The sequence below is a fragment of the Gorilla gorilla genome, chromosome 16, assembly GCF_029281585.2.
Source record: "Gorilla gorilla gorilla isolate KB3781 chromosome 16, NHGRI_mGorGor1-v2.1_pri, whole genome shotgun sequence".
NCBI lineage: Eukaryota > Metazoa > Chordata > Mammalia > Primates > Hominidae > Gorilla > Gorilla gorilla.
Window position 1 is genome coordinate 49698294 of NC_073240.2, and position 27067 is coordinate 49725360.

The 27067-nt window shown below is 40.0% G+C and overlaps 1 protein-coding gene across 1 annotated transcript in view; it reads right to left on the reverse strand.

Annotated features, from left to right (window-relative positions):
* The window catches only part of SHC4 (SHC adaptor protein 4), a 140100-nt gene that overhangs the window by 59358 nt on the left and 53675 nt on the right, over positions 1-27067 (reverse strand). The window contains exons 3-4 of the mRNA XM_004056153.5: positions 7641-7704; positions 1163-1282 (exon numbers count right to left, since the gene is read on the reverse strand). Of these exons, the coding sequence (XP_004056201.3) occupies positions 1163-1282; positions 7641-7704 (184 nt within the window). The remainder of the gene's footprint in view (positions 1-1162; positions 1283-7640; positions 7705-27067) is intronic.

Below are 27067 nucleotides of genomic sequence, written 5' to 3' on the forward strand. Positions count from 1 at the left end.
AAACCTGTACTTATATGTTACTGATAATTTTATAATCTTATAATATGCTCTTCCTGTTAAGTACTGAGTATATGAAAAGGTCTCTGAGAATATTAGAGTAAATAATAATAGGTATCATGTGACTGGCACATGCTATATAATTTACATCTATTATCTCATTTAATCCTCTAAACAGCCCTATGGGACACTTAAAATCCATCCTCTCAGAAACCTTATAAATAAGTACCATAATCCTCATTTCACTGATGAGGAAAACTGAAGCCCAGAGTAGTAGAGTCATTTGCTAGTAAGTGGCAAAGCCAGCATTTCAACCCATATGTAACCTCAGACTTTTAGCATGTTATTATTGCCAAGTACATATTAAACCTTGATCAACAGCACTCCATACAGTAAAACCTTAAGTGTAAAGAAACTTGGATCACAACATATTAGACAAAGAGGAAAATCAGATCCTAACACACATACATAACCTGATAGAAGGAATTTAGTTTAAAAAATTAAAAGCAAGCCAAACAAAATGTCCTGGTTTAGGTACACATTTAGCCCAATGCCTACGTATCTTCTACATTTGCTTCAGCAATGCTGTTCTTTGAGAAATGAGGTTCACAATGAAAACGTAGGCACACCACAGTACCATAAATTATTAAGGAAGAAAACATTATATTTTATACAATAACATTTTAGAAAGCTTCTCAACCACAAGAATTGGAAGAAAATATTTTCTGCTTAAATTTCAGTTCGCTAGAACATTAACCCCAACATCACCTTTCCCCTTTGTCCCTCATCTGTACCCTGGCCCAACACACAGTCTGTTAGTTGTTGATAACGGAATTGCTATCCATTTGGGGAGGGTTGGTGGAGATATCAATGATGAATTCAAGGATATGAGTTGCTAAATGATATTTTCTATGTTCTTTGCATCTTAGTTCTTCATTCAAAGCCAGTTAGGTAGGGACACCTATGTAGGTGGTTACAAGCCCCAGTGATGGGTTAGTGATGCTGTTGTTCTAATGATTGTTATGCATAAATCTTCAGCAGATTTTTCCCTTGTGCTGTATTAAGTTGTAGGCATACTCTGTCTAAAACTTTATTCTTTTCATTATCCCCACGCTTCTCTGAAAAAATAGATATGTTTATCTATAAATGACATTTGTGATCTTACCTGTTGGTTGTCAAGATTCATCAATGTGAGACTGCATGTTGAGATGGTCAGTTTTATATTCATTCCTGAAAACTGAAGATTACTTTTGCCAAGAACTGTTGATAGGAACTTAACTGGAGGCTTTAAAAATTAAAGAAGAAAAACAAAACACTGTTAGGAATTTTGTTACAGAATAAATGTTAATGTTTTTTAAATGTTAAAAATGAGTCAAAGTCCAAACTCTTCCTATTTTACTTTACGTAAATCAAATGAAAGGGAATGGTTTTTATTAAATAAACTTTTTTTTTAAATTAGGATGCAGCGAATTCTTTATTAAGTAGTGAAATTTAGGCCCTCAGAACTTTCTCATAGTTTCTCTCCTCCCCAGGTGCTGGGAGTGGGCTCCTGCTTTAATGTAAACAAATTCCTGTGAGAGTTTAGACCAGCTGAACTCTTGAGTCCTTTTCAATACTACAAATCTAAAACAAGAAAAATTTGACAATCCACTGAATCTAATGCCACAGAAGGCATTGATGAACTCTCCAATTACGTAACTGCTTCCTTCTCTGAGGCCATCCCTGTTCCTCCCTCATCTTTCCCTTCCCAGAGTTAAAAAGTCCTCTCTACTAGTCTAATTGTTACCTTCAGATAATCATGATGCCTGAAATTCTACCACTGGGCACCCTTTTAGGTTAAACCATTGTTTTCAGAAGGTCCCAATTGTTAAAATGAACAAATATTACTAGGAAGGGGTTAGCCCATTCCACATTAACTCATTAATAAAGATGATTTACCAGAAATTACTAATAGAGATTTAGAGGAAGATCCTGAGGAAAGGGATATGTTTTGATAAAAGTCAAAATTCTGGATCAGGCATTTCTCAAGGAGAAGACGTGTGGGGGTTTGGTGAAGAATCATGAGAGCAGGGGGTACCCAGGAATTATAAAGAAAAGCACTGGGGTCATATGTCAGGAAAAAGGTACCAACAGGGGGGCGAGAGGCTGGGCTGGCAGATTTCCTCAGGCAGAAATGCCACTTACCAACTGATGACCTTAGACAAATAAACTTTCTAAGCCTCAAATTCCTTTTATATAAAATGTGGGGGAAAAACAGTAGCCACCTCATAAGGGCTGCTGTGAAGATTAAATAATAACTAGAGAACATTTAGCATAGTATTTGGCTGGTTACATGAGAGCTGTTATTATTATTATTACTTATTTTTGCCCTTCCTAACATTAAAAATTCTAAGAAATAATTTGAGAGATTTGAATGCTTTGATGGATGCTTGGGTTAAGTCCTGAAATCCTCTACTGGAAAGTGGACCAGATGATGGAAATCAGTAATTCCTCAGCATATGAATCAATACTTTAAGGCAATCAATGAAAACACAATTTGTTTCTTTCCTAGTTTTGCTTTTATATTACTCTCATTTGATTCATTCTGGAGCCGTCCCAAACTGTTAAACACACACTGTTGAAATTTAATGTACAGTTTTATTTTTAATTCCAAGCACATTCTAAAATGTAGTGCAAACAATGTGAGGAAGGAGCCCTAAACCTCACAGCTATCACCACATCATAAAGCTGACTCTTGGTCTACTTTCTTTGCTTCTTACACGGCTCTGGGCAAAGCAAGCCACACAGTTCAGGGATTTTGTGTTCTCACAGTGATTTTATTTAACAGCAAGCTGCTCATTTGCTTCTCTAGAGTTTCTTTTCCATGCTAGTTTAAAAAATATTATTGTGAGGCTGGGTGCGGTGGCTCACGCCTGTAATCCCAGCACTCTGGGAGGCCGAGGTGAGCAGATCATGAAGTCAGGAGTTCGAGACCAGCCTGACCAACATGGTGAAACCCTGTCTCTACTAAAAACACAAAAATTAGCCAGGCGTGGTGGCGCATGCCTGTAATCCCAGCTACTGAGGAGGCTGAGGTAGGAGAATCGCTTGAACCTGGGAGGCAGAGGTCACAGTGAGCCAAGATTGGGCCACTGTACTCCAGCCTGGGCGACAGAGCAAGACTGTCTCAAAATATATATATATATATAATTATGAAATACAAATTAAATTATAACACTGTCTCATAGTCAAAAAGCATTTTGTTATCTGTAAATAACTTTTACGTAAATCATCTTAATTTTGTTCTCACCATAACCTTAATCTCGTGAGAAATGTCCAAAATGTATTTATTATATAGGAGACAAAGTCTTTCATGCCATTATTAGAAATGTCCTAACAGTTAAAAGACCGATGGAAGAAAAAGGAGTGGAAAGCACACAGGATGGGCAGTGAGGCAACTGGAATTCAAGTCCCAGGTTTGATCCTAACTTGTCAAGGGACCTTAGACAACTCCGGAACCCCCTCAATGTTTTTGTTTACCAAACAGGATTAATAATACTATCACTTCCATTCTTCCACCTGTAGCCATGGGAATCTTAGGAGAATCAAATTTAGTATTAATAATAAAGTATATGGAAATGCATAGTGCTAACAAACTGTAGTGATTATAATTACTACTTTTAAAATGAATTTTGGCAATTTTGCTATAGGATTTCTCCTTCGAGAAAGAGAAACTGCAGACCCTGGCCTTGGGAGAGGTCATTATGGGAATGAGAGGAGAAGGGAACAGAAAGAGAAGGCTGAGGATGGGATACTGACCAACTTTTACTAAAGAGTGGAGGCAGGCCTGGCAGAGGTGCTTATCCACATTTTACAAATGAGAAAAGTATTAAGATAGGGAAACATTAATTGACTGTATCTGGGTCAATTTATTTGTACTGACATAGCAGCCTAGCTCTTCTTACTCTATGTCGCATAGTCTCTCAGGAACCCCCAGTTCTTTTGGTTATTCATTAACTTTTAGACTTCAAAACTCATGGGAGATAACATAAATGAATAAATCATTTTTCCATTAGCACTCCAAACTGCTAATGATGCAGTATCTAACAGATCTAAAGGAATCAAACAAAGATCTGACTATATTCAACTGGTCCTAAATTGTTTTTGGCTCCCTCCCCCCAGGGCAGATGCTTGGCAAGGAAGCAGATAACATCGTGATTAAGGGTGTAAATGCTGGAGCCAGACTGCCTGGGCTTGACCTAGCTCCTCCATACACTGACTGGGTCACTAAGCAAGTTACTTAACCTCTCAGGGCCCCAGTTTCCTCATCTGTAAAATGGGGATAAATAATAACACTAGTGGCTAGGTTTTTTGTGATGATTAACAAAGTATAAAAACCACAGCATACCAAAACTTATGGGATGCAGTGAAAACAGTGAGTGCTAGGAGGAAAAATCATAGATATAAACACTTTTATTTAAAAAGCAGAAAGGTCTTAAGTCAAAAACCTAACATTGTAACTTAAGGAACTAGAAAAAAACAAAACCCAAAGCTAGCAGAAGGAAGGAAATCATAAAGATTAGAACACAGATAAAATAAATAGAAAATAGAAAAATAGATAATTAAACCAAAAGTTGGTTCTCCCAAAAGATCGACAAAACTGACAAACCTTTAGCTAGATGAACTAAGGCAAAAAAGAGAAAAGACTCAAGTTACTAAAATCAGAAATGAAAGTGAAGACATTACTATCAATTCTACAGAAATAAAAAGGATTGTAAGAGACTACTGTGAACAATTGTATGCCAACAAATTGGAGAATCTAGATGAAATGGACAAATTCCTAGAATACCTATCAAGATGAAATCATAAATAAACTGAAAATGTGAATAGGCTTGGTGAGAATATGGAGAAATTAGAACCCTTGTGCATTATTGGTGGGAATGTAAAATGATACAGCTGCTGTAGAAAACAGTATGGCAGTTCCTAAAAAAATCAAAAAATAGAATAACCACATGATCCAGCCATTCTACTTCTGGGTATATACCCAAAATAATTGAAAGGAAGGTCTCTAAAAGATTTTGTAACTCATGTTCATAGCAGCATTATTCATAATAGCTAAGCTGTGGAAGCAACCCGGTGTCCATCTACAGATGAATAGATAAGCAAAATGTGGTATATACATACAATGCAAAATTATTCAGCCATAAAAAGGAAGTAAATTCTGACATCTGCTATGACATGGAAGAACCTTGAGGACATTATACTAAGTGAATTAAGCCAGTCATAAGGACCAATACTGTATGATTCCACTCATATGAAGTACCTAGAGTACTCAAAATCATAGAGACAGAAGGTAGAATTGTGGTTGCCAGGGGCCGGGGAGATAGGGGACTAGGGAGTTCTTGTTTAATGTGTAGAGTTTCAGTTTTGCAAGATCAAAAGATTCTAAAGATGGATGATGGCGATGGCTGCACAAAAATGTGAATGTACTTAATACCACTGAACTGTACACTTAAAAAGGGTTAAGATGAGGCTGGGAGTGGTAGCTCACGCCTATGATCCCAGCACTTTGGGAGGCTGAGATGGGCAGATCACTTGAGGCCAGGGAGTTAGAGACCAGCCTGGCCAAAATGGTAAAAGCTCATTTCTACTAAAAATACAAAAATCAGCCAGGCATGGTGGCACATGATTGCAATCCCAGCTACTCGGGAGGCTGAGGCATTGAGAATCGTTTGAACCCCCAGGAGGCAGAGGTTGCAGTGAGCCACTGCACTCCAGCCTGGGTGACAGAGTGAAACTGTCTCAAAAAAAAAAAAAAAAGTTAAGATGGTAAATTTTATGTTATGGATATTTTACCACAATAAAGCGGAGAGAAAAGAAAAGAAAAAAGCCTAAAGTCCTGGAAAGAGTCCCTGGCTCATATTAAGTACTCAATACATGCTAGCTGTTGAAGGAAACTAGCTGCTTTTCTGTTTTTCTCTACAAGTGTACTTTCTGGATAGATGATAGCCAGGTTTGCTCTGTTTTATTTTGGGATGGGGAATCCCTGCTCCTTAAATGAGAATATCTTGCCTGTTAGCTGGAATCATCCAGTTGAAGCATCCTAATCAGAAATTATGAGAAGCAGGAAGAGGTTAGAGATTACTTTGAAACCATGGGTTCTGTGAAAGAAACTAGTCATAGGGAGTCCTTGATGGAATTTAAGAGCCATTTGTCAGAATGTTTCATACCGTGTGGATTCTCTAGGTGACACTGGGTTCAGCCCTATGTAATATAATGAAGAATGATAACCAAAAATGGGGCAGAATGGTATAGAAATAGAGCCCTAAGCTGGGAATCTGAAGACTTGGCTTCTACAGCTGGCTCTGACCTTAATCATCCTAGTGACTCAGGCAAATATCATCTCTTGTCTCAGACTCAGTTTAGTAGCTGGCAAAATGAAAAGGTTAGACCAGAAGATCTCTTAAAAAACCCTTCTCCGCTGGGTGCGGTGGCTCACGCCTGTGGCCCCAGCACTTTGGGAGGCCGAGGCAGGCGGATCATGAGGTCAGGAGATCAAGACCATCCTGGCTAACACAGTGAAACCCCGTCTCTACTAAAAATACAAAAAATTAGCCGGGTGTGGTGGTGGGCTCCTGTGGTCCCAGCTACTCGGGGGGCTGAGGCAGGAGAATGGCTTGAATCCGGGAGGCGGAGCTTGCAGTGAGCCGAGATCGCACCATTGCACTCCAACCTGGGCAACAGAGCGAGACTCCGTCTCAAAAACAAAAAACAAAACAAAACCAAAAAACCCTTCCCTTAAACAGTCTGCAATTCTATATGATTTATATAGTTATCTCAAGAGCTTTTGCATTGGCCCTTTGGACTTTTCAAACCAACAAAATATTCTAGGGCTCATAGCCTAATAGCAATAATACTAGCTACCATTAACACAGAAAGTGTAATAGATGCCAGACGCTGTGGTAGACAGTATGTAGACATCACTTCATTTATTTCTTACATAACTCTATAAAGTAAGTGCTATTTTCTCCCATTTTACAGATGAGTAAACCAAGGATCCAAGAGGTTAAGTGACTTGTCCGAGTACACCATTTGTAGGTGGCTGAGGCAGGACTTTAATCCGAGTCTGTCTAATATCAAAACTTTTGCTTTCTTTCCACAGGGAAAGCTACTGTACCCATGTGCTATTACCTCATCTTTACCACTATCCATATTTATACTAGAAAATAGGCCAGGAAGCCTAAAAAGTCTAAAATGTTATAATGCAGAATACATACATTATAAAATGTGGAAATTGGAAGGCACTAAATTGGCCATTTAGTGCAACTCCCTAACTCCACAGGAAATAAGAACAGAGTCTCAGCAAGATGAGATGCCATGCTCACTGGTCAGTAACAGCCAACTCTGGCACCCTACATTTCTGACATAAAGCCCAGGGGCTCTCTCCCCTCTGCAGCTGGAGATATCACCACGTCAGACAGTGTCAGGCAACTCGGAAAGATTTGAAGGACAAGAGCAGTTTTGAGTGCAGTTCTGATATCATGCCACCTAATAAAGGCCAGGCTGGACCTTGGGTCATATGGTGGGATGAACTAACAGCGATTTTCATACTATCTTTGCCATAATTAGGGAAACATAAACAAGAAAACCACATCAACATTTACCTTTCGCTTTTTAATGGCTCCATTTGCCCCGGGGACAGCTTCACACAGGCGACTTATTGCTTCCCTAAAGAACAGAAACCATATAAATAAAGACTTAGCATACTACCTCCACACAGTAAGTGTTTAAGAAATGTTAGAAATTATCACGACCAAAAAGTACACATACATAATAGTGAGTCTGACACAAATGGTATTCTCCCAGCCCCACAGGAGGAAATGCTGTACTTACTCCTTCTGCAGGAAAACCTAGCAGCACCCTAATACTGAGCAATTGCTTTACAACAAGGAGCTCTACTATTCGCTTTTTTCATCTCTGTTTTTCCTTGGGTTTTCAGATTTTGTTTTTTGTGTTGTTGATTTTTAACCAAAGAGGAGGGGCAGGCATTGTCATCTGGAAATACTTCGCATTTTCATCTTTAGCAAAATCATCTCTGTAATGTTATGAATAAAAAGCTTCATAGTATCTCAGAACTAAAGACAATTAAATACAAAAAGAACCTGACACTAGAGAAAATTTAAAAGGATCGGGAGAACGTTGAACTTCAAGGTGGTCTCAAATGGAGTTTTATTGACTAGGTTGCTGCTGCGAGCCATTGAGCTTTCATGTAATTTCACAGAAGAAAAGAAATCAATATCAAATTTCCTCCTTTGCTTACTTTTCTGCCCTTCCTATATATTGCACTTCCCGAGAGAAAGGCACCGCTAAAATAAGTAGTTGCTCCTTAATGGAAGTGGTGAAGAAACTGGCGCCCTCCTTTCCAGAAATGCAGTTATAACTAAAAGCTTTTGTCTCTGGGACTCTGAGCATTCATAACTGCCCAAGCTTTCACTCTGTGTAATTTGAACCTTAGCCTTGTGGCTTTGAACACATATATTAAACTTCTCACAAGGCAAATGGAAATCTCTTCTGGATTCCCCAGAGATCATTGTTTAAATTAATAAACTATATTCTCTCACACACACACCAATACACATACACATGCAACACTGTATTATAGTTTTTATATATATTATATTTCACAATATTTTCTATAGTTTCGATTCCCAAAGGAAGTGGGGAGAGGTCAGACAGAGGAATGCAGACCCATTTTTGTTTTGTTTTGTTTTGTTTTTGTTTTGAGACGGAGTCTCGCTCTGTCGCCCAGGCTGGAGTGCAGTGGCGCGATCTCAGCTCACTGCAAGCTCCGCTTCCCGGGTTCACGCCATTTTCCTGCCTCAGCCTCCCGAGTAGCTGGGACAACAGGCGCCCACCAACACGCCCGGTTAATTTTTTTGTATTTTTAGTAGAGATGGGGTTTCACCGTGTTAGCCAGGATGGTCTCGATCTCCTGACCTCGTTATCCGCCCGCCTCGGCCTCCTAAAGTGTTGGGACTACAGGCGTGAGCCACCGCGCCCGGCCATGCAGACCCATTTTTAAAACTACAGCTATGATATTTTGTAGTGCAGAGCGATGTTCTTCTAGAAAATACTTTTGAAAGATAAGCAGAATTCCCAAAGATTCTAGGCATTATTTTGCACTTATAATGCATGTTTTAACTCAGATCATTTTTTCTATATAAATGAAACTCTTCTTCAAGGTATTATCTTGTCTGATTTTTGCATAATTATCTGCAACCAAAGGATAGAATGGATCTTTGGTTAGCATATATTCTCAGAATTTCATATTTATTGTTTCTCTAGGATTCTATCCTTTGTTCTCTGGAGTCAAATAGAAGGATAACACAGATACTTGGGCCCTCTGGCTTGGTTGGTTGATTGACATTTTGAGTCATCTTAATGACTACTCAATAATTGATAAGACTCATATTATTAATCCAAATTGGCACTGATACTGCCGAAATAGCTAGTCCAGGCACCCCACTCTATTGGCAGTATTTAATAAAGAGGTATTATAAGATAGGGCAGATCCTTTAATCCATGAGAGTGATTTGGATGTTTTGGTCTAAAAACACAAAAAATTAGCCAGGCATGGTGGCAAGCACCAGTAATCCCAGCTACTTGGGAGGCTGAGGCAGGAGAATCGCTTGAAGCCGAGAGGCGGAGGTTGCAGTGAGCTGAGATCATGCCATTGCACTCCAGCCTGGGCAAAAAGAGCAAAACTCCGTCTCAAAAAAAAAAAAAAAAAAGTTGACTATAAATGATGTGAACTTAAAGTAAAAACAAAGGTGGATATTGATGCTGCCAAATATAATAACAACAATAATAAAAATATAACAATAATTATATGCCAAATATAGTAACTTTTTACTAGAAGTTGTTACTTTTATATAGCATCTTGTAATTTCACAAACTGTTTTCCCACACGTTTGTTTTCTTGATTCTCATACCAATTATCAATATCTTCTAACAAAACGTAATGCAGTGAATTGAAGCTGAAGGGGATACTTTACAGCATGAATACCTCTCAAGGAGGTTTTGAAAGGATGAACCTTCCCGGCAGCGAGGGGATTGGAAATTCTAGACAGACAGAAGAACATAGGTGAAGACACCAAAACACAAAGTATCATGATATGAGGGGAATTACAGGTACTTTGATATTGCTGGAGCATAACATATGGTAGTACAAGAGTGAATATTAACTAAGAAATAAGAGTCTAAAAACTGTTTCTGTGAAGTGCCAGACGGTAAATATTTCAGACTTTGCTCTTTTGCAAGTACTCAACTCTGCCATTGTAGCACAAAAAGCAGCCTTAGACAATATGTAGACAAGTGAGCATGGCTGTGTTCCAACAAAACTTTATTTATAGAAACTGAAGGCTGGCCAGATTTGGCCCATGGGCCATAGTTTGTTGACCCCTGGATCCGATAATTCACACAAAAGGAGGGAGAAATCATTTGGCTTTTTAAGACGGGAAAATATTCAGATTCATTATAATTTTAAAATTGAAAATTAAAACAACAAGATACTTCACTCATATTAAATTAGGAAAAAAGATACAAAACCCAGTGTTGGAAAAGATGGGAAATATTCTGCTTTAGGCATATTTATCCATTGCCAGGGGCCTTGGTTAGTATTAATACAATCTTTCTAAAGAGTAATTTGGTAAAAGTTGACAAATGTCAAAATTTGTCAGAGCACAGGTGGGGTGTGGTGGCACATACTTGTAGTCCCAGCTACTTGGAAGGATTGCTTGAGCCCAGGAGTTCAAGGCTGCAGTGCCACTGCACTCCCGCCTGGGTGACAGAGCGAGACCCTGTCTCTAAAAACAATTTGTTTAAATAATTTATTACAGCCTTTGACAAGGTGGGGAGAAGCCTGTATTGGGATAGCGTTGAGTATATAAGTAAAAGAAACACTTCAAGTAAGAAACCAACCCAAAGTCTTGTGATATAGAGATAAAACATATCAAAATAAATATTGCCACTCGGACTATAGAAATACGAAGAAGTCTATATAAATTAGTGTGAAAAAGTAGAACTTGCAACAGTATGTACACATTGGTAGCAGCTATACAAAATTAATCCTGTGTCAATAGTAATATAGAAAGAGCTTGTAAACTATGGCTTGGTTTTAGGTGCTTTTTTTGTGGTTTGCTATTTTGTTTCTGATTCTACTGATGTTTAGATATAAACAAGGTAAACAATGTTATGTTTTACTTTCATTGTGCACTTGATCGGATAAGTAATCCTTTAAAATATTGAAAATAATGCAAAGTAAGTTCCTTCAGCAGGAGTTTTGCTAGTGTGAGGCAAAGGTGTTGAGATGTGAAGGCACATCAAAGATGTCCCAATGGAGAAGTGACACCCATAGAGAAACGGGACAATGTTCCTGTTATGGATACTAACAGATGTTCTTTATTTCTCTCTCTGCTCCCATTCCAGCTTAGCTTTTAACCCCTCCATCTTTGTAGCCACTAAATCCAGATTTCCTTTTTCAGTTTTTTAAGTAGAGTTACCTGTTTCTATTCCCAAAAGTTTCATAAAGATAAAAAATCTTGAGCACGTTTAGTAAAGCCTTTTAGAATGGTGCACCTTGCAGTAGCAGGGAGCCTGAGTTTCAGTGAAAGAACAGCCCCTATTTATATTTATTTGTTTAATTTTTTGCTTTTGTAGAGATGGGGGCCTCACTCTGTTGCCCAGGTTGGAGTGCAGTGGTGGGATCATAGCTCAATGCAGCCTCAACCTCCTTGGGTTCAAGCAATCCTCCCACCTCAACCTCCCATGTGGCTGGGACCACTGCAAATGGCAAGCACTGCCACAATTAGCTAATTTTTTCTTTTCCTTTTTTATTTTTTGTAGAGACAGGGTCTCCCTATGTTGCCTGGGTTGGTCTTGAACTCCTGGGCTCAAGTGAGACTCCCACCTCAGCCTCCCAAAGTGCTGGGATTAGAGGTATGAGCCACAGCCCCTGGCCAGCCCCTATTTACTGAGCACTCCTTATGGTCAGGCCCAGAAGTGAGCACCTTATGTACATCATTTCATTGAGTCGTAACAGTACCATTCCAAGGTATGGACTTTACCCTCATTTTACCAATGAGGATAATAAAGTTCAAATAATTTAAATAACTGTACAAATAACGCAATTGACAGTGAGAGAGACAGAATGCAAATCCAATTCTGACTTCAAAACCCACAAGCACCGGGGAGGAACCACATCGCCAGATGGATGAAAAGGAGGGAATCCTAGGCTCTAGAGACTAGGGAAAGTAGTATATTGACTGTCCTTCCCTTGTTCACTCCCCTAACATGGGGAGGCACAGCTCTTTGGCCAATCGTTAACACCAGCGTGGCTGGTAAACTACCCAGGCAAAAGGACAAAGTGGTAGGGGCTGACTCTAGAAAAGGCTTACTCGGATGCCCCTGCCCTTCCCCAGCCCTCTGCTGTCTATGCGCTGGCTGCCACCTCCTGGAAGAAACGAGCATCTGGAGCCAGGCTCTGCCCACCTGGGCAAACACATATGAGTGTGCACTCACACGCTCACTCAGAACTGTATATTTGAGGCATGTGAGGCTTTACAGAGCGCCCAAAATCTCTTGATATACAAAACTCTGCTCAAAAGAAAAAAAGGGGAAAACTTGTGCTTATGAACTTGCTTTAAAAAGTAATAATTAGCCAGGCACAGTGGCTCATGCCTGTAATCCCACCACTTAGGGAGGCCGAGGCAGGAGGATCCCTCAAGTCCAGGACTTCGAGACCAACAGGACAACATAGTGAGTCCTTGTGTCCACAAAAATATATATTTTTTAAATTGCCAGGCACAGCAGTGCACACCTGTGGCCACAGCTACCCAGGAGCCCGATGCAGGAGGATTGCTTGAGCCTAGGAGTTCAAGGCTGCAGCGAGCTAGGATCACATTACTGCACTCCAGTCTGGGCGACAGAGCAAGACCCTGTCTCAAAAAAATAGTAGTTATTAATTTTTTGAATTGGAGACTCTAAGATGAGCCATGCCTCTCTCCAGTAAAAGACCTATTTGTACAAACTTTCCTTCTTTCTTTCTTTCTTTCTTTCTGTCTCTCTCTCCCTCTCTCTTTCTTTCCTTTCTTTTTTTTTTTTTTTTTTTTTTTTGAGACGGAGTCTCACTCTGTCGGCCAGGCTGGAGTTCAATGGCATGATCTCGGCTCACTGCAACCTCCGCCTCCAGGGTTCAAGCGATTCTCCTGCCTCAGCCTCCCAAGTAGCTGGAATTACAGGTGCCTGCCACGATGCCCGGCTAAGTTTTGTATTTTTAGTAGAGATGGGATTTCGCCACATTGGCCAGGCTGGTCTCAAACTCCTGACCTCAGGTGATCTTCCCGCCTGGCCTTTCAAAGTGCTGGGATTACAGACATGAGCCACCGCGCCCAGCCTGTACAAACTTTTCTATTCCATTTAAGAAGGTCCACTCCTCACCCCAAAGCTCCCCAAAACATTCTGTGGACCTCTTAGAAATCACAGATCCCAGGTTAAGAAATACTGCTTTAAATTAACCTCTCAAATTCCGCTGGCCTTGCTGATAGCAGCGTTAACAAATCTCCTGAAATCCCAGCAAGGAAAGGCAGATAGATGCCTACATTTTGTTGCTTTTGTTCACAAAGATCTTTTCTTCCCCTGCTACTGGGACCAAGACATTAACTGTAACATTTTCAAGAACAAATAGTACTTTCAGTGCTTTTCTGGAGTCTCAGCCACACCCTTGGGCCAACTTTACAAATGCCGAGGAAAAAGAAAAAGAAAACAGAGTTGAGAGCGATTTCTCCTGGGGCCCAGGGGGTCCCCGCCATTCTTGCAGCCCAAGCAGCTGCGCTCCTGCAGAACCTTTTTGGAGCTGAGTGGCGGTGAGACTTCCTCCAGCTAGCAAACATTCAGCAAGTGTCTGCTCTTAGAGGAGCAGAAATTTTGGGGTTTCAATGGCTAAAGATTTCCATCCTGGGAGCCTGTATTAGAAAGAAAGAGAAACGCCCCAGAGCACCAACAGTGGCCACTTTGTTTATTGTTTCGCCACATGAGAGAGAAGGGGAGAAGTGGGCTGATGTAAGAGAATGAGAATGCCGTGGAAGATTTGCTTTTAAGCATATAAAACCCTGCCTACGCCGTAAGCCCAAAAAAAGATATTTTGTCTGTCTTAACAGAGTCCAAACTAATCATCCAAACAAAGCCACCTTTCTTCACCAACTCCTGGCCACTACAACACTTAAGTTATAATTCTTCTGTGTCTTTAACCCTTAAACAGTTAAGCTCCTCTGGAAGCAATGTCGCCACACACACACACACACACACACACTTTTTTTTTTTTTTAAGTTTGGAAGGCAATATCACAATCCAAGACAAAGGGGAGCATTTAATGGGAGGAGAGGCTGTGCGGCAGATTTTTTTCTGGTGAATGTCAAGATGCAGTTCTTCAGTAAATAGGAAAGCCAGAAAATGTGCAACATGAAACCAGGCAAAGGGGCCCAGCTGGAATGATTAAAGGCAATGATCCCCACATCCCCCACCTTCTGACACACACACACACACACACATCTATAGTCACATATGCAGTGAAGGAGTAGTTCCAGTTTTGTCCCTGCAAATAGGAATGAGAATAAAATTTTAATCACAGCAAGAGCCTTTCCAAAATAAAAAGTCAACGATACTCAGCCAAAACAAATTCACCTGCGTTTCCCAAAGGTCTTTCTTTCACTTTGCATCTCCAACGTAAGTCCTTAAAGAAATCAGTTAACAAAGTCTAAGGGACATGTTGCACCCTAAATGTCTTGGATTGCCTTCTTATTATGAATGAAGAGACTCTGAGTAATTCAGACTGCACATCCATGTGGTATCATGCTGTTCTCATTGTTCTAGGGAAACCAGTACCATCTTTTTTTAAATCTTTGCCTCCAGGACAGCAAGGCTCAGTGATCTATGTGTTCAATTTTGTCCAGCTTAGTGAAATTAAAGACATCCAAGAATTTGTGAAAGCCCTCAGACAGGACACTTTAGAACAGGAGCCTGCCTCTGTGGCGATAAGCACACAATGAACGCAGTCAATGCCCATAGACCAGTTGAAAATGGAAAGCCTCAGACTTGCTTTGTGCTATTATCAAGGGGCATCACCCATGTACTCTAGGAGGGTGAACTCAGTCAGCCTCATAAAATACATCCTTTCACTTTAGAAACAGGCACCTCGGGTCCCAGGATGGTCAAATAAAACCTTTGAGTACTGCCCACAGCATTTATCCCCACACTGACTTAGTGTCCCACTCTGTTCACCTGAATTGTACTTAAAGTCTGTTTCTAAAGTACATTTGCTAGCCAACCCAGCTCAGCAACCATAGGAAATGGGTTTGTCTGTCTACTTCGTGATTCTGCCCTTTGGCTCTGATGCAAATGTGAACCCATTAATCACACTGGAATGAAGTGAAGGACCCTCTTGTCTAGAGTATCACATCTCCCCTATAAATCTCACTAGTTAACGGACATTAAGTGCTGGTTTTTTCCTGTCCCCACAGAGATTTCCTGTAATACAATCATGTATCTCAAAATTCAAACACCTACACCCACAAACTGATGGCTTATAGGCTTTATAAGTGGTTAAACTAATGACAATAAGAAATAGAGTTGGTTTCATATAAAATACATGGGAATTTATAAATTCAAAAGATTGTTCTCCTTTAGGGTAAACTGGGCTTCTTTAAAACAACTTTGTTTTTGATAAAATATTCAAAATATTATGAAGGTGTGTATTTTGGAATTAAAGAGTGCACTGATGCATAATGTGGTCACTTAAAAGCCAAAGCTCATTTAAAAAAAAAAAAACCGAAAACAGGTCTTACTTAGTCACCCACTTTATTCACTCAAGCTCACTCTAAACAATCTACTTCCAAAAATTCTTCAGAGAATACTTGGAATTTTAAAGATATTTAAAACAGTTTGGCCAGGTGTGGTGGCTCACACCTGTAATCTTTGTACTTTGGGAGGCCAAGGTAGGCGGATCACTTGAGGTCAAGAGTTTGAGACCAGCCTGGCCAACATCGTGAAACCCCAACTCCAGTAAAAATACAAAAATTAGCTGGGCATGGTGGTGCACATCTGTAATCCCAGCTACTAGGGAGGCTGAGGCAGGAGAATTGCTTGAACCGGGAGGTGGAGGTTGCAGTGAGCCAAGATTGTGCCATTGCACTCCAACCTGGGTGACAGAGCAACCGTCCGTCTCAATAAATAAATAAATGAATAAATAAATAAACAAACAGTAAAACAGTTTGTCATACAGGTGTCTATATTACTGAGCAAGACAGCAATTGGTGTAATGAATATATTACTTCTACCACTGTTTTTTTTTTAAATAACTCTGGTTCTTTTAAAGGCTATTTGGCATATATGTTGTAAATTTTTTTGGGAATTCCATTTTTTTAAATGTGTGTGCACCTCTGGAAGGAACGAACAACTGGCCTAGCCAGTTAATCCACCTTGACAAATAATAGTAGGACAACTTCAGCTTGCACATCCACAGAGAGTACACCATTTAGGTAAGTGGTGATCAAACTGTAAAGTTCTTAAGAATCAGCTGGGTGCTGGTTAACATACAGATTTCTAGGACTGTTCCTAGAGGTTTTGATTCTGAGGTGAGGCCTAGGAATCTACAGTTTAACAAACCTTCCAAGTGATTCTGACACCGAGTTCATGAACCACACAGCTGATTAAACCTACTTGGACTCGTTGCATAGAGAAACAGGTTCTGTGCTGTATAGCTTAGACCAGATGGTTGTGTTCGTGCGTGTTAAGGAATCAGGTCACCTATTCCTAGAGGCTAGGCTAGGGAAGGTTACACTGTCTATACGTTTGATGATATTCCGTTCTGGGGAATTTTGTTTTCAACGTAGTCACTCTATATTCTGGGATAGATATTTGGTATAATCCTCTCTTCTCCTCTCTGCCTCCCCCATTCTCATCTCCTAAAGAAGAAGGGCTTTATGGCTGGGCGCAGTGGCTCACACCTGTAATCCCAGCACTTTGGAAGGGCTAGGTGGGAGGATGACCTGAGGTCAGGAGTTCAAGACCACCCTGGCCAACATAGTGAAACCCCATTGCTACTAAAAATACAAAAGTAGCCGGGAGTGGTGGTGGGCACCTGTAGTCCTAGCTACTTGGGAGGCTGAGGCAGGAGAATCTCTTGAACCTGGGAGGTGGAGGTTGCAGTAAGCTGAGATCGTGCTACTGCACTCCTGCCTGGGCTACAGAGTGAGATTCCAACTCAAAAAAAAAAAAAAAAAGAAGAAGAAGAAGAAGGGCTTTTACCAGAGGGCACATGGAGGTCCTGAACATCTTGGCTTACATCACCCCTTGCACACACAAGCAGTGAGAGAGTGGCCTGCATTCTCTCTCTTATCTGGAGGCAGCAAGGTCATCCTGGAGGCAGCAAGATCTAATCTATTTGCCCCTCAAACGCGTTCAACACTCTAGGCAGTGTTTCTCAGCCTTGGCTGCACATTGGACTACACCACCAAGAATTTTACGAAGTTCTGAAGACTGGGTCTCAGCTCCAGAGATTCTGAATTAATTGGTGCAGGACAGGGCTTGGGGGTCAGAAGTTTTAAGATCTCTTCCAAATGCTTCCAACAAGGCTAAGGTTGAGAATCACTCTAGCAGCAGTTGGCAAACTTTTTCTGAAAAGGGCCAGGTAGGAAATATTTTAGGCTTTGCAGGTTATATAGTTTCTGTTACAGCTACTCAATTCTGCTGTTGTAGCTAGAAAAACAGCCATAGGCAATCCATAAACAAATGGATGTGCTTGTGTGCCAGTAACACTTATGGACACTGAAATTTGAATTCCATATGATTTTCATGTGTCACAAAATATTCTTTTGGGGTGTTTTTTCCAAACATTTAAAAAATGTCAAAACCATTCTTGGCTGACAAGGTGGCAAAATCGAAATCAGGTAGCAGGTGGGATTTGGCCTGCAGACTGTTGTTCTCTGACTCTTGCTCTAAAGCAAACCAGAAACAAATGTAAGAGGCTTTGGGGTCGTGGTCAGTTATTAGCTTGTGCATGGTGCAAAGCTTATTAGAGTGTAATCTTTTGCAAGGATTGTTTATACATATTTTGAACTTTGTCTTGTTCGGTTTCTTGGTACAGGAAGTTGGGTATTATAAGAAAGGGGTCTATCCCTATGTCAGTATAAGAATTATGGGACTCCCTTTACGCTGTAAATTATTGTTTTTCCATTCTTTTATTCTAACAGCACTCAGTAGAGGCAGATGGAAACAAATTATTTTTTCCTTTTAATTATCATCTAACCTTCATTAAGTGATACTATGTACATGAAACAGTGCAAAGTGTTTGGGCAGGCAATACAGAAATAAACAAAAGTGCAAAATTATAGTAACTGTTAAAATTTGATGGCTTTATCTATAACTCTACTTTCTTATGATAATAGAAAGTGAGGAAAAGCTAGTTAGGTAGACTCTACAGTTAGACAGCCAGAGTTCAAAATCTAGCTGTCTCTTACAATCTCTGTCACCCTGAACAAGTTTTTAAAGCTCTCTATGTCTCAATTCCTTAAATATAAAAAGTAAGAATAATAATAGTGCTTTGAACAATACCTCAGTAAATGCTAGCCATTATTATTGCTTTATCCTTATAATGGCTATCTACTTTAAGAACTGGGTCTAGGCCGGGTGCAGTGGCTCATGCCTGTAATCCCAGCACTTTGGGAGGCCGAGACAGGCAGATTGCCTGAGCTCAGGAGTTTGAGAGCAGCCTGTGCAACATGGCAAAACCCTGTCTCTACAAAAAATACAAAAGTTAGCCAGGTGTGTTTGCTTGCACCTGTAGTCCCAGCTACTTGGGGGGGCTGAGGTGGGAGGATTGCTTGAGCCCGGGAGGTCAAGGCTGCAATTAACTGAGATTGTGCCACTGCACTCCAGCCTGGGCCAGGAAGTGAGACCGTGTCTCAAAAAAAAAAAAAAAAAAAAAAGAACTGGGTCTAACCTAATTTGTACAACACCTATTACCCAGCAAAGTATTCTCTGTGTTATAACTGGAATGCTATAGTTAATATGTTATATAGTAGGTCAAATTATGTCTATCATGTGTATAGTAACGGATGGTATAAGTTTCTATAAAGGCAGAATACATGTCTGGCTTTCTTCAGATATTGCATGGTACCTAGTAGGCTGCCTTGGAAATACAATGTATTCAACATACGAATGTTAGGTAGTGCTATGTCATCAAAACAAAGTGTAACCCTTGTCTCCCTATATAAATCCAATCCCCCTTCAGGACAGAGGTACTCATTCCTCCAGTTGCTGGGATGCTCACTTCTCATGGATCATAGCTGAGTTCCTTCCACAGAAATTGTGCTCTCTAGGGGAAGTTGCCTTGCCCATGTTATGACCCCTCCCCAGCAGCAGCAGGCATCCAACGACCTGACTGGTCAATATGGGGTTCCAAGGCCTGGTCCCCGTACCTCAATATGGGGTGACTCTGAAGTGCCATCCTAGATCCAGAACTGCTCATGGAGTCTGCTGTGACTTCATTGCTTTTCAGCCTCTCCCTCTGCCAGGCCCTGCTTCCCTCACTCCCTTGATGGTTGATTTCAAGAGCCCTCCTAGTAAACCTTTTGCATTCAACTCTCCATCTCAGAACATGTTTCAATATCCAGCCTGAGAACTGCTAACAAGCTGCTGCCAGAGTTATGCCCCCTTAAACTTGCATACACTTAACTAGATGATGTCTTTCAAGAACCTATTTTGTCACAGACAACAGTGAAAAAAATCATTTTCAGAGAATTTCTCATAAGAGACACAGATGATCTGGATCAAAAACACCCACTTTTTAATTGTTCAAACATACACTACAGTACACATTTCCTAAAGTAAGTGCAGCTCTCAAAAACTACAACTCAATCACATATAATTAAAGGGACCAGAGCTGTGCACTTACTCTATAAGGCATTTCTCAGCTTCCCTACTGAGAACACCAGCAGGAAATGGAATAAATCTGCCTGGCAGGTAGAGAGATGCACCAACTGTCCTGCATTTACTTTGGCCACAAAGCTCTCCTTTTACCAATGAAAAGACTATCTCTGGAAGAGATTAGTTTTTGATGAGTTTTGGGTGCCTCCCGTCTAGCTCACTCTTCCCAAAAAGAATTATATCATTTTTTTTTCTAGCTATTTAGGATGTAGCATAGTTAAAACTCACTGTTCTCACATTCCCTGATATCCCCATTTTCCTCTCTTAAAAGCAAAAACAAAACAATTAAAACTTGCAGATGCTTTGGGGGACTTTCTGGGGAACCACCTGCTCAAAAATAAGGAGCCTCCATGTAATATGTGGTCCAAATTACGTGGAGACCTCATTTTAAAATCACTGGATAGGCTTCCCTTGCACATGCGGGCCTCAAAGTGCAGTCCTCGGACCAGCAGCATTAGCATCGCCTGGAACTCATTAGACATGCAAATTATTGAATCAAAAAACTCTGGGGCTGGGGTCCAATATTACATGTTTGTTTGTTTGTTTGTTTCAGAGACAAGGGCTCACTATGTTGCCCAGGCTGGAGTGCAGTGGCTATTCACAAGTGTGTGATTATCACACACTACAGCCTCAAACTCCTGAGCTCAAGTGATCCTCCCATCTAAGCCTCCCAAGTAGCGGGGACTACAGGTGCATGCCACCACCCCCAGCTAACATTCTCTGTTTTAAGAAGCCTTTGCATACTAAAGTTTGAGAACTACTATCTCACACATTTTTTTTCTCCTTAGAAATCACAAAAGGACATTAAAGTATCTTTTCCTACAGATTTATGAGTATCTTTATGAAGCCCTTCCAGAGAGAATTCACAAACAAGGAATCTGGCATCTTAAACCCAGGATTAAACATTTCCTTATTCTGACCCTTCTGGGTTTCAGCACTTCCCCAAGATTTGTTCCTTAAAATTATTCCACTTTGGTTGACCCATAATGCACAAGAGGCAGGGCAGATCTGATTTCCAGTTCTACCACCTATTGACTTGCTAGATGACCTTGGTAAATTTTTTTAATTTCTCTAAGTCTCAATATTCTTATGGACAAAACAGGGCTAATAGTAATATCTATTTTATAAATGTTAAATTTTGTGATGACAAAGTTGATAAGTCGCTATAAATTAATAATAAACTGCTATTTCAACAGCCTGCTAATAGTTGAAACCATGTTTGATCTCTTCAACTAGAAAGAGGTTAAGGCTCATCCAGTTCCACGTGATTGAGAAATCCTTCCCTTCATCTGAATCAACCTGTGGACCCCAAGGCTGTCTGATCCAAATGAGTATCTTCACGAAATTTATTTTTATTCCTTTGTTCAAAAATATACCTGGCTGGGCACAGTGGCTCACACCTGTAATCCCAGCACTTTGGGAGGCTAAGGTGGGAGGATTGCTTGAGGCCTAGAGTTTGAGACCAGCCTAGGCAATATAGCAAGACCTCATCTCCACAAAAAAAAAAAAAAAAAAAAAATGTAATTAGCCAGATGTGGTGGTGTATGACTGTGGTCCTAGCTCCTTGGGAGGCTGAGGCAGGAGGATCACTTGAGCCCAGGAGTTTGAGACTGCAAGGAGCTTTGATCATGCCACTGCACTCCAGCCTGGGTTACAGGATCTGGCTTACAGTATGAGATCCTGTCTCTAAACACGACACACATGCACGCACACACACACACACACAGACACAACACACACACACACACGGATGGCACCCATAAGCCAAACACTCTCCTGTTGAGCCAGGGACCTGACCTAATTGTCCAAGAGCTTCTTGTTTTGGAATTTGGCCAGGTTTAGCATGTCAAATCCTATGTTTTAGATTCTCTAGGTCTTTTCTGCTTTTCTCTAACCAGCAGTGACCATGGAAAGTTCAAGACCTCCAGGGTCATCTCAAGATCTGTGATCCAGGCCTGAGAAGCCTAGAAACCTCTCCGTTATTCGATAAATTATTATCAACCGAACTATGTTCTAGAAACTGTGGCTCTGAATCCTTCCAGCTCCAGGGACTGGGCTTCTGAGGAAAACCTTCAAGCCCAAAAGTGATGGATGATGGAGCCCTTGTGGTTGCTCCACTGAAAAAAGACCTTAGGGAAACCAATCCCTTCCAGGCCAGACATCCTCCAGGGCACACTCTGAGCTTTCTCAGGAGGCTGCCATTCAACTGCAGCTTCTGTGCTTCCCAGAACAATGGCTCAAAAGGCCTATTCTTACTTGCATTGTAAAATGATTAAGACTAGAGGCTGGCCACTGTATCTATCAAAATCAAAATTAGAAATCCAGGCTTAAGGAAAGCAAAAAGGGGCCACCAAACAGAGATACTAGAATGTATTGTCATCTGACTCTGCATGATAAAGAAGGCCTGGGAAGAAATCACTGGAGAAAGCTATTTCATTCAGCAATCAGAGCTAAAAATACACATGCATAGGCTTTCACATTCATGTGTTTTAATCTCTGAATTAATTTGTTTCTCTTCAAACACTTGAAGCCATCTATTACCATCTATATTTCAACATGAACAGATATATAACTATTCTTGCTTAGGCTAGTGAATGTGTATGTATTGCCTGATTGAGGAGCTGTGTTTGTGTAATAATATCTGCACATCTGTATGTTTCTATAGATTTATATGGATAAATTAGCAGGCCCTGCTTTTAGCCACAACATATTTTTAGAAACCACTTCATAATGTAGATCATATTTTCCATGGAAAAGATGCTATAATTGGGAGTTTCATTCCTGACCAAGGACTCTTCAGCAAATGAAATATAGAAACTGCCAACAGCTTGTCATGGAACGAAAACTATGACTATTTTATATACCTCTATAAATATCTAAAACTCTAAAACAATGCCCTAAGTCCTATAAAAGGGGCCTAAATATATACAGTACCTATACATGGAGTCTCAAAGTTTAGAAATGTTCAACCACCACATAAAAATACAGCTCAATTGAACTATGTTCTACAATTAACTCACTGCTATAATAACATCAAACATTTGATTAACAATTTGGCAAATATTAGATTTTAGTAGAGCATATTTAGGGATAATTTAAATAGTCCAAAGAAATTGATCTAATGTCTTCTTTTCCTTTTGAGGTGGAAATCTATTTTTTACTGTATCTACTACCTTCATTTTACAAGCTTCTTTTTCCACCTGATTTTTCTTGTCCTTGTCCTTCCCCCATTTCCCCCTACTCTTCCCCTCTCCTACTCCCCCATCTCATCCCCTTTTCCATACCCACTCCCCTTCTCAATACAGGATTACCATGGAACTACCATATTGCCACAATACAGTGCTGTCCTGGTTAAAGATGTCTGGTCCAGGGTAAACCCTCAATCGCCATATTTACTGGAAATTAGTATTTGGAACTAAGAGAACCAGAGATGGGGGTGTCCCTGCACTCCTGCTGCTAAGGCCTCAGAAGACCTGGCCCCTGTCCTTTATTAGTTTGATTGTTTACTGCTCCTCAGTTTCCATGAGCTGCCCCAATATCCTTTCAAGGAATTCCCCTTTTTGCTTAAGCTAGGCAATCATTTTCTGTTACTTAAAATCCAGAAGTAAATATGCCTAGGGCAAGCAGATGAAATGAAAATTATTCCCTCTATCTTAAGGCTCAAATCAAAGCAATTACTGCTCAGACTCAATGACCTACAAAATGTGCCCAACAAGTGGCAAAAGCATGTTACAAATTAATATGCACCACAGGATCTCACTTTAGTTTTTAAACATGCGATTAGAAAAACCATACATCAGACGGTTACTATGGGTTATCTCCAGTGATTTGCCTTTTTTAAAAGTTTATTCTACTTACCAATTTCTACAATAAGCCAGATTTACTTTTCATAATCGGAAAAGAAATGCAAAAAAAATTAAGAATTAGATATGGCCCAGAGGATTGACCTTACCAATGATAATGGTCATGGTGATGTGTGATTTCTTTCTTTTTTTTTTCTTTTCCTTTTTTTTTCGAGACAGTTGTGCTCTGTCTCCCAGGCTGGAGTGCAGTGGCACTAGCTCAGCTCACTGCAACTGCTGCCTCCTGGGTTCAAGCGATTCTCCCCTCAGCCTTCCCAGTAGCTGAGATTACAGGCATGCACCATCATGCCCAGCTAATTTTTGTATTTTTTTTGAAGTCTGTGTTTTTTTTTCCATAAGTTATTGGGGTACAGGTGGTATTTGGTTACATGAGTAAGGTCTTTAGTGGTGGTTTGTGAGATTTCGATGCACCCATCACCCGAGCAGTATACACTGCACCATACTTATAGTCTTCTATCTCTCATCCCCTCCCAATCTTCCCCCCAATTCCCCAAAGTCCATTGCATCATTCTCATGCCTTTGTGTCCTCATAACTTAGCTCCCACTTATCAGTGAGAACATACGATGTTTGGTTTTCCATTCCTGAGTTACTTCACTTAGAATAATAGTCCCCAGTCTCATCCAGGTCACTGCAAATGCTGTTCATTCATTCCTTTTTGTGACTGTGTAGTATTCCATCATATATATATATTCCATCATATATATATATATGATGGAATACTACACAGTCACAAAAAGGAATGAATGAATATGTGTATATATATATAGGTATGTATATATACCACAGTTTCTTTATCCACTTGTTGATTGATGGGCATTTGGGTTGGTTCCATGATTTTGCAGTTGTGCTGCTATAAACCTGTATATGCAAGTATCTTTTTCGAATAATGACTTATTTTCCTCTGGGTAGATAGAAGGGAAAGTTGAGGCTCAGAGAGGTAAGTGGCCATTCTAAGACCACCAGTAGATACCTAGTAGTGGGATTGCTGGATCAAATGGTAGTTCTACTTTTAGTTCTTTAAGGAATCTCCACACTGTTTTCCATAGTGGCTGTACTAGTTTACATTCCCACCAGCAGTGTAGACGTGTTCCCTCTTCACCACATCCACGCCAACATCTGTTTTTTGATTTTTTGATTATGGCCATTCTTGCAGGAGTGAGGTGGTATTGCATTGTGGCTTTGATTTGCATTTCCCTGATCATTAGTGATGTTGAGCATTTTTTCATATGTTTGTTGGCCATTTGTATATCTTCTTTTGAGGACTGTCTATTCATGTCCTTAGCCCACTTTTTGATGGGATTGTTTGTTTTCTTTCTTACTAATTTGTTTGAGTTCGTTGTAGATTCTGGATATTAGTCCTTTGCCAGTTGTATAGATTGTGAAGATTTTCTCCTATCTGTGGGTTATCTGTTTACTCTGCTGACTGTTCCTTTTGCCATGCAAAAGCTCTTTAGTTTAATTAGGTCCCAGCTATTTATCTTTGTTTTTATTGCATTTGCTTTTGGGTTCTTGGTCATGAAATCCTTGCCTAAGCCAATGTTTAGAAGAGTTTTTCCAATGTTATCTTCTAGAATTTTTATAGTTTCAGGCCTTAGGTTTAAATCCTTAATCCATCTTGAGTTGATTTTTGTATAAGGTGAGTGATGAGGATCCAGTTTCATTCTCCTACATGTGGCTAGCCAGTTATCCCAGCACCATTTGTTGAAAAGGGTGTCCTTTCCCCACTTTATGTTTTTGTTTATGTCTTTGTTGAAGATCAGTTGGCTGTAAGTATTTGGATTTATTTCTGGGTTTATTCTGTTCCGTTGGTGTATGTGCCTATTTTTATACCAGTACCACACTGTTTTGGTGACTATGGCACTATAGTATAGTTTGAAATCAGGTAATGTGATGCCTCTAGATTTGTTCTTTTTGTTTAGTCTTGCTTTTGCTATGCGGGCTCTTTTTTCATTCCATAGGAATTTTAGAATTGTTTTTTCTAATTCTGTGAAGAATGATGGTGGTATTTTGATGGGAACTGCATTGAATTTGTAGATTGCTTTTGGCAGTATGGTCATTTTCACAATACTGATTCTGCCCATCCATGAGCATGGGATGTGTTTCCATTTGTTTGTGTCATCTACGATTTCTTTCAGCATTGTTTTGTAGTCTTCCTTGTAGAGGTCTTTTGACTCTTTTGTTAGGTATATTCCTAGGATTTTTTTTTTTTGCACTATTGTAAAAGGGCTTGAGTTCTTGATTTAATTCTCTGCTTGGTCACTGTTGATATATAGAAGAGCTACTGATCTATGTACATTAATCTTGTATCCAGAAACTTTGCTGAATTCTTTAATCAGTTCTAGGAGCTTTCTGGAGGAGTCTTTAAGGTTTTCAAGGTAAACGATCATATCTCATATCGTCAGCAAGCAGTGACAGTTTGACTTCCTCTTTACTGATTTGGATGCTGTTTATTTCTTTCTCTTGTCTGATTGCTCTGGCTAGGACTTCCAGTACTATGCTGAAGAGGAATGGTGAGAGTGGGCATGTTTGTCTTGTTCCAGTTCTCAGAGGGAATGTTTTCAAAGTTTCCCTATTCAGTATTATGTTGGCTGTGGGTTTGTCATAGATGGCTTTTATTAAATTAAGGTGTGTCCTTTGTATGCAGATTTTGCTGAGAGTTTTAATGATAAAGCGTTGCTGGATTTTGACAAATGTCTTTTCTGCATCTATTGAAATGATCGTATGATTTTTATTTTTAATTTTATTTGTGTGGTGTATCACATTTATTGACTTGTGCATGTTAAACTATCCCACATCCCTGGTATGAAACCCACTTGATCATGGTGGATTATCTTTTTTGATATGTTGTTGGATTTGGTTAGCTAGTATTTTGTTAAGGAGTTTAGCATCTATGTTCATCAAGGATACTGGTCTGTAGTTTTCTTTTTTGGTTATGTCCTTTTCTGGTTTTGGTATTAGGGTGATGCTGGCTTCATAGAATGAATTAACGAGGTATGCTTCTTTCTCTATCTTGTGGAATAATGTCAAAAGGATTGGTACCAACTCTTCTTCAAATGTCTGGTAGAATTCTGCTGTGAATCCATCTGGTCCTGGAGGTTTTTTTTTGTTGTTGGTAATTTTTAAGTTACCATTTCAATCTCGCTGCTTGTTATTGGTCTGTTCAGGGTATCTAATTCTTCCTGATTTA